The 12,198-nt window shown below is 21.9% G+C and overlaps 5 protein-coding genes across 5 annotated transcripts; 4 read left to right on the top strand and 1 right to left on the bottom strand.

Moving 5' to 3' along the window:
• Positions 1-919: 919 nt before the first annotated feature.
• PBANKA_0716600 (acylated pleckstrin-homology domain-containing protein, putative) lies at positions 920-1,795 on the top strand (the record flags this gene model as incomplete). Its single annotated transcript, XM_034564079.1, has 2 exons — positions 920-1,006; positions 1,115-1,795. 2 exons carry the CDS (start codon positions 920-922, stop codon positions 1,793-1,795), a joined length of 768 nt encoding a protein of 255 aa, XP_034420911.1.
• Positions 1,796-2,895: 1,100 nt separating this feature from the next.
• On the top strand, positions 2,896-4,712 carry PBANKA_0716500 (RNA-binding protein, putative; the record flags this gene model as incomplete). Its single annotated transcript, XM_034564078.1, has 8 exons — positions 2,896-3,082; positions 3,173-3,283; positions 3,368-3,465; positions 3,578-3,712; positions 3,790-3,998; positions 4,064-4,205; positions 4,322-4,395; positions 4,502-4,712. 8 exons carry the CDS (start codon positions 2,896-2,898, stop codon positions 4,710-4,712), a joined length of 1,167 nt encoding a protein of 388 aa, XP_034420910.1.
• A 454-nt stretch (positions 4,713-5,166) lies between these two features.
• On the bottom strand, positions 5,167-6,519 carry PBANKA_0716400 (conserved Plasmodium protein, unknown function; the record flags this gene model as incomplete). Its single annotated transcript, XM_034564077.1, has 3 exons — positions 5,167-6,011; positions 6,218-6,286; positions 6,468-6,519. The coding sequence occupies 3 exons, from the start codon at positions 6,517-6,519 to the stop codon at positions 5,167-5,169; spliced, it is 966 nt and encodes a 321-aa protein (XP_034420909.1).
• A 1,256-nt stretch (positions 6,520-7,775) lies between these two features.
• PBANKA_0716300 (Rab5-interacting protein, putative) lies at positions 7,776-8,531 on the top strand (the record flags this gene model as incomplete). Its single annotated transcript, XM_034564076.1, has 4 exons — positions 7,776-7,841; positions 7,999-8,041; positions 8,149-8,333; positions 8,496-8,531. The coding sequence occupies 4 exons, from the start codon at positions 7,776-7,778 to the stop codon at positions 8,529-8,531; spliced, it is 330 nt and encodes a 109-aa protein (XP_034420908.1).
• Positions 8,532-10,301: 1,770 nt separating this feature from the next.
• PBANKA_0716200 (calmodulin-like protein, putative) lies at positions 10,302-11,195 on the top strand (the record flags this gene model as incomplete). Its single annotated transcript, XM_034564074.1, has 5 exons — positions 10,302-10,331; positions 10,425-10,557; positions 10,686-10,856; positions 10,978-11,080; positions 11,180-11,195. The coding sequence occupies 5 exons, from the start codon at positions 10,302-10,304 to the stop codon at positions 11,193-11,195; spliced, it is 453 nt and encodes a 150-aa protein (XP_034420907.1).
• Positions 11,196-12,198: the final 1,003 nt, after the last annotated feature.

Raw genomic sequence — 12,198 nt, 5'->3', positions numbered from 1 at the left:
AGCGCATATATATAATATGTACACATGTGCGTATAAGCATGTATATATATGATTCCTTATGTAGTTACACACATATATATATAACTATACTATTACTTTCAGAATAAAAAATAATTTTTTTTTTACATTTCCAATACGCACTTTTCCACGTCTGACCCCTTTATGCATATACTCATTTATCTCTCAATTTATTTATCTTTCCCTTTTGATTTGGATAATATAAAATGATAATAAACCCCCAAAACATGGAACTGTTTATTTTCATAAGTTTTCATTTCAACATGGGCTAACTGAAATATTCACATCTTTGCTTATTCTCTTAAAAAAATGCATGTATATACATTTTATTAATAATGTGATATGTATAATATATTTTTTTTTAATTCCTTCTTCTATAGTCCTCTATGTTGTAATTTTTTTAATAACATTAATTTATATTTTATAATCTTTAAAAAATATACTTTCCTTATATATCTTATTTTTACCTATTTAATTTGCTATATTGCGATATTACATATTAAATGTTTTTTTTAATTTTTTTAGCGCGCATATATGCGCTAAAAATGCTAATTTAATATTTTCCTTGAAAATGTTTTGTTATTTATTTTATTTATAACACACGCACATTATTTAAAAAAATGACAAAAAAAAAATTAATATCAAATTTAATTACATATAATATTAATTATTTAGGAGAAAAAAAAAAAATATATATATACATCATATATGTATATATGCATATATATTTAACTATATGCATTTTACACATTTGAGAAATATATGTTGTCAAAGTTTTGAAAATCCTTGTGGTTCTTTTTTATTTATTTAAACAACTTTGACGGTTTGATATAATTTACCACTTTTTCTTCTATTAAAACGTTAATAAATTAAAAAAAAAAAAAATTCACATAAAAATAATATGGGAAATACAGTTCCATATAGCTGTTATGAAAGATGGGGGAAAAGAACGCCCGATGGTCCTCTGATAAATTACAATCCAGAAATGGTAAAAAAACGAAATAGCTCAATATCTTTTATTTGTTAGTTTGATGCTATTCATTTTGTGTTTGCCAATTTGGTGCTACTCATTTGTTTGCCCTTTTTCGCATAACAGACAAATAACGGACCTTTATCGAATTTGATAGAAAATTTTAACTATGAATTAAAACAAGAAAAATATAATGCAAATCAAAAAGAGTATAATGGAACTAACACAAATCAGGGAATAGTAAACAGTCATGGAAATTTAGGTGATTTAAATAATAGTAACAATAATGACGATAGCAACATAAAACCAAATGTTATAAGAAATGCAAGAAGAAGGCCTACATATTCCCCAACAGCTCGAAAAATAAACATAAAAGATGAAATATATGATGATGAAGATGAAGATGAAGATGAAAAGTTATCTACAGATAATTCAGGGGAAGATATTTCAGCAAAAAATTTAAAAGATGAAAAAATTAAAGAATACCGAAAAATATTAACTAAAGTTGTTAAAATAAAAACTACTATTTTTCATGAAACTGTTAAAGTAACATGTTCAAAAGATGGGAAACTTCTTGAATGGTATAAAGGGAAAGCAGATGATGATGGACATAAAAAGCCTATTGGGTCTTTTCCTTTAAATAAAATAACATCAATACGAACCAAAGTAGATAATCTTAAATCCCTTGAAATATCTGTTAGTAGTGTGAACATTAATACTTACCTTTTCACATTTAAAACTAGAGAAGAAAGGGAAAGTTGGCAAAACCATTTAGAATCGTTTAAAAATATTATGGATATGAAATAGAACTATATGTGCTTTGAAATGTTATATGTAGTAGTATAGATATGGATGAAATAAAATGAAATACATATTTATCCATATATATAATAAACTTTGGGAACCACACAATATACTGAATAGTTTGTGTTTTTAAATATTATAAAAAAAAATATATTAGAAATACATTAATTATAATAAAAATCAAAAAATACAGACTAATATTTTTACTATTTTTTTTTAAAGCAAAAAACTTAGTCTATCATTGCGTTTGTTTACAAAATTAACTAAATTTTTTGGTTCCGCTTTTTTTTTTTTTTTTTTTAATGTTATATTTTCCCTCTTTATATCATGTGAGTATGCATTCATACATTTCGTGATTATATATTTATATTATTAATTTTATATACTTTTTTTTCCTTTTTTCTATATTTTTACATTATTGATAATAAACCATAAAATAACTCAATTAAATTTTATTACAATTTTTTGGTATAATGTTTACCATTTAAGTTAAATCCGTTTTTTAAATTAATTTAAAATTGCGAGAAAATAAAATAAAACCATACCAGCTGGTATAAAAAAGGTGAAAATAAAATAAAACGAAATAAAATGTTAAATAGCATACACGAGGAAATATTAACGAACATTTTGAATGAAAAATATCTATGGTTTTTTTTTTCTCCTAAAAATTAAGTACAGTATTTCCTATATCATGTCTACTTTTGTATTGCATACATGTGTGTACTTATTTTTTTTTTATAATATAAAAATATAGTATGCAATGTTATTTCTAATATTTAATAGAATTAATGTGGGAAGTATAAAAATAATTAAATAAAAAAAATATTATTTTGAAAAAAAGTTTAAAATAAAAAAAAAAATAGAAAAGGGAGCATCGAGTATATATATATATATATATATATATATATAATACATTAAATGTAATAAATTTAAAAATATATATTTCTTTAAATTAAAATAAAAAAAAAAAATAAATAAAAAATAATTTTTATCCAAAATAAATATTTATAGATTTAATAACTATATGTAATATAGATCTTTATTTAATACATCGATATTAAAATCGTGCTTCCTTTTTCTCGAAGAAAAATAAAATACACAAAATGACTTCAAATGATATAATAAATGAACCAAATGATAATGATACATCCTCAAAAATAAAAGAAAATAAAAATGAAGAAACCGGGAAAAAAGTAATAGACAATATTTCTCTCGAAAATGAAAGTGACAACAATTGTGAAAACAGAGAAAAACGAGAACGAAGTTTATCTAACAGTTCTTATAGGCGTGGTTAGGATACCTTGTATAAAATAATATCCACCCCAATGTATGTACATTCATAATTATAAATATATTATTGCTAACCTTTTCTATTTTTAGGAAAAAAAAAAATGTGTTGTTGCCATGAAAAAAGCATGTCAAAATGCTCTAACAAAAATGATAAAAGTAGTTCATCCTCTAGGAGCAAAAATACGGATACTCTAAGTACTGGTAATACACAAATTAGAACAATAAAAATTAATATAAAAATATCTGGATTTATTCTTATACACATATGCATGCTTACACATTTAGCTTCAACAGGAATTATTGAATATGGAAGTAGCTCAAAAACTATAAATGAACCATTTAAATTTTTCATTGGAGGAATTCCACAAAATATTACAAATAAAGTAATACAAATATTGTGGTTTTATTTAATATATGTTAATTTTTTTTCATATTTTTCTCTAATTTATTCGAATATAATAAACTGATATTTTTTTATTTATTTCGATTTAAAAGTATATAACCGAATATTTTGAAAAATATGGACCTGTGCAAAATGTAGTTATCGCACAAGATCACGAGACAAAAAGGAACAGAGGGTTTGCCTTTGTAACCATGTCATCTCATATAAATAAAGATCAAATATTAATGGTATATTAAAAAATCAAGAAAGAATATAAAAAGCAAAAAAAAAAATATATAAGGCACATTATGTATATTTTATTCAGGATTCTCATGAATTGAATGGGAAACGAGTGGATGTTCGTGAGGAACACAATACAACACCCTCAGATATTCAAAGAAAAATATTTGTAGGCGGATTAAGCTACTATTGGACTAAAGATACTTTAGAAAGGCATAAACAATTAAAAAATAAAATAAATATATATATAATAGAATATTATGCGATTATGCAGATATTTGTATGTATGAGAACGTATACATGTATATTGTACGTATGCATATTTATATATCCACATTTTTTTAATTATTATTATTTAGTTATTTTTCGGCATTTGGAGAAATAGATATAGTACAAATTGTTGTAGATTCTAGTGGTAGATCTCGATGTTTTGGTTTTGTAGTTTTCACAAATGAATCATCAGTTGCAAAAGTTCTCAAGCACAAAAGGCATAAAATTTATGTAAAATTAAATAAGAAATAATAGTGGAATGAGGAGAATATGCATATGTCCTTAGTATAATATTATTATATTGTAAATATGCGTATATATTAATAATTTTTTTTTTTTTTAATTAGGATAAAATGGTTGAAGTTAGAAAAGCCGAACCTAAGAAGCCAAAAATGTCTATAAAACGACAAAATAATAAAAGGTAGTATATAATTATTTTTTTTAAGAGTATTTTAATTTTGCATATTCGAATATTTATATATATATGTATTTTCTTATTTTTTACTTATTTATTTCGTCCTTTTTAGTCATTCAAAATATTCCCACCTTCCTCCTTTTATGGGCCCTTTCCCTTATAACAAAGAAAGTATGAGTCAGTGGGCAAATTTTATGTACAATGCATGTGGAGTACCCTTTTTATTTAACCAAAGGTTTCAAAACGTTCCAGATTTTTATTCCAACTATAATTATTATCCAAATTCGATTGAAAATATGCAACAACCGGATTATAACAATTAATTTATATGTCATTTTTTGAGTTTTTTTCAATGGCCTTTTTAGCTTTTAACCACAATTTTAATTTGTAGTTTATTTTTATGTTATATTATTTTTATTTTATTTGTGTATTTTTAGTTTCTCGTTTTCTTAAACAATTGAGACCTTTATAGTATTGTTTTTAACCGTGCTCCTTAATAGTCTATTCAACGAGGACATATATATTATACATAATTTTTTATATTTCGTATTAAAAAACAACTAAACAAAAAAGCCATAAAATAAAAATATAATAAAATTGTTCATATAAAAATATTCGATACAAAATTATAAAAATATTATACAGAACTTCACGCTAAAATGTGAAGGGAAATAAAACAAATATAAAAAACGCGGGTATATAAAATGCAATTAATATAATATATAATTTATTTTTTATTTTGCTGTTTTAAGCGAATTATATATTAAATATTTCCATTTAATGGAAAAAAAAATATTTTAGACTCCTTTTATTCTTTTTAGGAGGTATAAAAGAATTTGGGTCCTTAGGAGATTTATGTTTGTCTTCATTGGAATCACTTTTTTTGATATCTTCATTTTTGAAATTACGATTTTTTTTTTTTTTTAAATTAAAAAAATTAAAAAAAAAATGTGTATTTTTTTTTTTGAGTAATTCATTATTGCTATTTTCTTCATCCGGTGTACAGGTAGAATCATCTGTAAGTGTATTTTTATTTTTGAAATACAACAAATCTTTTGTTTCATTTTTTACCAAGTTTGGATCTTTATAAGATTTATTATCCTGAAATTGATTTATACAAATGTTATTTTCTTCATGATCGCTAGATATATGTGTGCAATCAGAATAACGTGATTTATTTATTGATATATTTTCTATTCTGTTATTAAGGGTATTATTTATATTTTTTGTGTCAATATTATTATTTTCTTCTGTGTTATCACAAGCTATGTTTTTTGTATCATCATATTTATTATTCCTCGATTGTAAAGCAGCGATTAATTTTTTTTTATAATTTTCATCTATCACTTTATTTATATTTGAGGTCTTTGGTTGTGTAAATGACTTTGGACTTTTACCTAAAATCGGTTCTTTATCAATACTCTTATTATTGTTAGGAGTTGAAATATTTGGGCATGAATTTCTTTGAAATAATTTATTGTTAAGGATTTCGGCAATAGCTGAATTTTCGATGCTGAACTTTTTCTTACCTATATCATTTTTTGTTTGTGGAGACATATTAAAATTGACGTTCTTTTTTAAAGCATTTTCATTTTTCTTTTGATTCATCAAACCTGCAATTTCTGACAAAAAAATAAAAAATAAAAAATAAAAAGTTTTTACATAATCACATATGTTTATATATATGTATTGTAATGAATTTAAAACATAATACGTTTGTACATGTAAACGTTTTAAAGAAACACATTATATATGGTATATAAAGACTTGCATAATAAAAAAAAGTTATCATGCTTATATATGTGTGTGTTTTTTTTTCATGTTTTACTCAATTGCATATTCTTTATTGAATCATGGACATGTGGTGCCTCTCTAATTTTGTTCACATCAGCAAAATCTAAATAAGAATAAATTTAAAAATAAAAACAAGTTAATTTTCCAACATTATTTTTTTTTTTCAGTATTTATATATGTAACCATTTAAGAGACTTAAAGACAAATCATATCATTTTTTAAAACAAAAATAGTAAGAATGAAGTGAAATAAAAATGATATGCCATAAATAGTGTTTTATATACTCGCGTAAGGATAATTTTCTATTGGTTTTATTGCAACGCAATTGGGCCCCATGTTTTGTTTGAGATTGTGAATATGTAATTATACATACGGTACCACCGTTTTTTATTTTTAATTTCTTCATATAATGAAAATTACGAAAATAGACACATACTATATATATATATATGCAACCAATTTTTTTCATGTTTTATAAAAAAAAATTATTTCACACATGTTTATATTTCTTCATTTTTTATACTATTTATAAAATTATAAATTGAAAAATATGTTTTTTATAGTTGCAATTATATTAAAAAGCAATTTTTTTTAAAACGACGTGCGTATTAAAATATCGTGGGCACCTGAAATGCAATAACATATTTATATTTTCATTTATAAAAAAAAATTAATTTTTTTATAAAATATTAAAAGATATTGGAGAAAATTCGCATTTAATTTTATATCGAAATTATTTGATAATATTCTTATGGACATACTTATAGGGGATCTTATATATATTAAGAAATCGTACTTGAAGGTATACACATAAAAATATGTGAATGCATTTTTCGAGGCAGCTTAATAGTTTGTCTTTTTTATATTCCATGTTAATAATTTTTTTTTTTTATCAAATTTGTTATTCAAAACGTCAGTTGTTTTATATAAAACAAATCAAACCGTTCTTGTTTTTTTTTGGAAAAACAATTTATAATTTTTACATTTATTTCACTTTAATTATTAAGAGTTTAAAGGATTTATAACCATTTTTTTTAGTTTCCATCAATAAAATATAACAACATTATGTGCTTAATTTTAAGCCATGCTATAATTTCCCATATGAAACCCCATATATATGTAACTATAAACGAATTTTACACAAAAAATATAAATAATAAAATATATTAAAATAAATAACAATTTATATGGTATTTTTAGGTAAAATATACGACAAAAAGCTATTTTTGGAAGTATTAACAAAATGCTTATATATATTGCATTTTTTCATTTTTCAAAACAAAAATTCACTTATATTTATAAATAATTTTATCTTTAGGAAATATTTTATATAATTATTTTTATTTTCCCCATTTTGAAATGGTTGAGTAACCAAGATTAAATATATACAGTATGTATTTTTTTATGCTTATATAATTTATTTTATATTTTTGTTAATTTTTTTTAAGTATTATATTAATGATAATAAATAAAGTATGAAAAAATAAGGATATTTCATTAATTAAAATGAAATTACATACTACGATTTAAAGAAAAGAACAAAATAAAGTATCATTGAAAATTATTCTTTTGTTTGTTTTGATTTTTAAAAAATGACAAAGCCAAATAAAAATGGCAGTGAATTATTTAAGAAGCTTCTTCATGATAAGCTGACTAAGGTTAGTTAACAAATAATATACATATTTTAAAATTATTTCATATCAAGTATGCATACATATATATAATATTGCTTATTTGTGTAGTTATTAATACATATATATATGCAATTACAACATGTTTTTAACATTAACGCTAAATTATATTTTTCTACTTCAGAATGAAATGGACGATGTTTTTTTTTATTATAAACAAATAATAGGTAAGACTATTTGTTTATCATGAGCAATCATATTGAAACTCATTCCCACAATAGCGCATATATACATGTATTTTTTCGCATAATATATATATTTTAATAAAATGTAGGTATAATAGCTGGTGCTATATGTGGAATAATAGGAATCAAAGGATTATTAGGATTTATATTTTTTCTCATATTTCAATTCCTTATGTCTGTTATTCTATACAATAAAAAAATAGATGAAAATTATTATATTGATAACTATAACATTGTAACTAGTAATTTATCCGTTGCTATACCGGCATTTGTGGTACTTAAAAAAATAAAAAAGACATACATTAACATAATTTTAATAAAAGTAAAACATCATTAAACATAAATGCCTACGTTGTTGCTAAATACATTTTATTTCTTTATGTGCAAATAAGAAATATATAAAAATGTGTATTATTTTTTTTTTTTTTTCACAAAGGTATCATGGATAACAGTGAACACAGTACTACTTTAAATTTTGTGATTCTCTGGAAAGGCAAATAAAATTTTTGGAATGAAATTCATTAAAAGTTGTTTTATCGATTAGTAAAAGAATATCTGCAGTTATCAGCTTAATATTTTTAACACATAATTTTGGAAAAAATTTTGTTGCAATATAAAAATAATAATATATACTTGTTCCTCTAAATGATAATTATATAATTGATAAATGGAGAAGTTGTATTCTAGACGCAAATATGCATATTAAAATAATAACATATCAAACATGATGTATTAAAGCATAACAAAGCCATTTATAAACCCGTTTTATTTAATTTTGTAGCTTAATCTACATAAACATAAATAATTTTTTTATCACACTTTTTTATTATTATGTTTTTGAAATATATCATATTTTGAAGATGATTTATCATATCTTAATTTGAAATATATAATATTACATTTTGAAAAATAAGACTATTTTATTTTATGTTATTTTTTTTGTATTATATAAAAATTCAAAAGGTTTTAATTATACATTCTTATTTTACTTAGACCCTATTTTTTAAACATAAAAAATCTGGCAATATGCAATGCTATTTTTTTTATAAACATACAAATAAAATAAGCAGGGGGAATTGCTATAAGTTTTAAAAATATAAGAATAAGGCATATTTAATTTGTTTTATTTCTACAATGTCTTTAAGGATAAATATTATATTTATAACCTAAAATGGTATGTCTTCATATTTTCCATGGGAATATTTAGCATATACATGTATCAATTTTTATTAAGCGAATAAATAAAAACGTACAATTCCTCCAACATATATTATATACGAAATATAGTCATAAATTTATTTTTAATTTTGACATTGTATTATTACCTAGAGAAAGAAATTCATGGGTTACTTAAAGCACAAGTTTTAATATACATAATTAATTAAATTAATGAGTTTTGGAAGCACACTTGAAAAATCGCGAGGAAATTATATTTTTATTTTAATTTGTAACAAGAAAAATAAACACAATATATAAATTGGTTATGATTGTTGTGATTAAAATTAGTGTGTATTTTTATAAATTTAAAATTATGTATTATTACTCCCCAAATTAAAGTAGAATATATCATATATATAAATACATCAAAAGTTGTATTGGAAATAATTTATTATTGCGAAAATAAAATGAGGATCCAAATTAATTATAAAAAAATGTTCGATAAAACCATATTAGAGAATTTTTCTTTTTCTGTTTTTTTGTGTAATGCCAATATAAATTATAAGATGAATTATTACAAAAAACAAAATAACTAAACTGATTAAATATCACATTATTATTTTTTTAATAATTATGTTAAATATTGCTTGCGGTAATACAAGTTTTTCATTTTTTAATATTTTATTTTTTAATTTCTTCTTACACAAAATATTATTATCCGCAGTATTTTCACAAATTGTTTTTACGTATACATATTTGTTACATATTTAAATATAAATCTTTATAATATGGCATTATCCAAATATGTGCAAATAAATTCCCTTTTCTTACAATCCATTCCTAAATGATCGTGAAAATGTGTTTTAGTATTTTTCAAAAGCACAAAACTAAAGTTGATACTTTTCAGAGTTATCAAATTTATTAATATACATATGCTTATAGCTCTTTGTAATTAAATAGAAACATTATTTATTTTATTACTTTTGATAAAAACTGATGTTTATCTGTCTTAAAGAAAAACAGATAAGTACCGAAATTTAAATGTAATTTTCCTCCAGTACAATCCTCATTTTTAATATTCTAAATGGACAAATATAAATTTTCTAAGGAAAGGGTAACGTAAAAATATTTTTATTTAATGCATAAATAAAACTATTTAATCACTCTACATCCATCTTAATTTTCACAATATTTATATGTTTTTAAGAGACGCGAAATCGAATTCATATTTAATGAATTCAATAAAAATAAAAATGGACTAGATGGGAATCAGTTGCTATATCTATTAAAGTCGATTGGAATTTATCTTAACAAAGATGAATCAGCTTCTTTACTCGAGGGTGAAATATATATATACATTTTTGTTGACTTGCATCATTTTTTAACATCGCACATTTCAGTATGTCATATATAACATATATTGTTTTAATATTACATTAATATATAATCATCTTTTTAAAAAATACAGAATGTAAGACAAACGGAAATTTAAATTTAAACAATTTCTATGCTCTTATACAAGAATTTTACTATGATGAAAACATTGGGAAAATGCTATTAACATCGTTACAAGCCCATACTAATGAAGGCAGTAAAACAATTACCTTTGCAAAACTAAAACATTTATTAATGACATTGGGTAAGTTCTAAATATACTATGGTACACAACAAAATACTGAGATGTTCAATTTTAAGATGATGAAGATATTATATTTTCATATTTAATTCAAAATTAAATGCATTTTAATATCAATGTGTAGGTACTGGTGTGAAATTAACAGAAGATGAAATAGATTCCTTTTTAAATGTGGAATTCAATCACGTTAAAAATATGGAAATATCATTTGATGAATTTATATACAAGTAAATCAAAATACTATCTCATTATTTCTTTTCCTTTATATATAAAATATATATAAATTAAATATCTTATAAATATTACTATATATTTTTAACATTTAGAGTATTAAAAGAGTGATATAAAAACACATTCTGGAATATTTCTTTGTTTTCTCTCTTTTGGATTATGTATCATGTTTCCATCAGGGTCACGAAAAATATGCTAATTATAATCAAATATTAATATATTATTCTAGACAATTTAGAAATATTCAATATTTATCCAAATACCTTTTCATATTGTTTACCTTTTAGGTAATATGAAATTTTGTTTTAGTAGCATGCATACAGTTTTATAAGAATCTGTGTAACAAAGATTTATTACAGTACTTTATTTTTTCGTTTTTTACTTATTTGCTGCATCATAATATTCATCAAACTATAGTATCAACATTATAATGAAAATATTTTAATTTTCATAAAACTTTTAAAAAATTATAATTTCAAATAATACAAAGTCAGCTCATGTTAAGCTATGTAATCTTTAAGATATATAATTTTCAATGTGGAAATTATATTAAAATATAATTTGTGTGGTTTCTACTGTTCACATTCGAAAAATACCAAAATGGAATATAATATTTATTTTGTTCAGTTCTTAAAATCATATTAATGAAACATACTATGAAATTCCTATTTTTCATTTAAACACTATGTTTTATTATATAAAATAAAATTTGCAAACAGCTATATTTACTACGTTTCATGTCTAAAATGTATGTTACGTAAAAAACAAATTATGTAGCTAATTAAATAAAATGAGTACAATAATATATAAAATATATTTATATAAATTGTTACTTTAACTAATTAAAAACTTCATATGGTCATTAATTTATTAAAATAAAAGCTATTACTATCATTTCATTACATTGATTTTGAAATTTAAATTTTAATATAGTTTTAAATATATAATTTATATTGTATTGAACTTGCTTTGCTTGTAGACATATATTACTGTTGATTAAAAAACACGAAATGGATTTAAGAATAAACATATACATTTATTCATCCCTAAGTAAAAACATTGGATGTAATACATTTATTATAATGTTCGTATTAACATAACAATACACAAAATA

The sequence above is a fragment of the Plasmodium berghei genome, assembly GCF_900002375.2.
Source record: "Plasmodium berghei ANKA genome assembly, chromosome: 7".
Classification (NCBI taxonomy): domain Eukaryota; phylum Apicomplexa; class Aconoidasida; order Haemosporida; family Plasmodiidae; genus Plasmodium; species Plasmodium berghei.
This window is presented reverse-complemented; position numbering and strand designations above follow the sequence as displayed.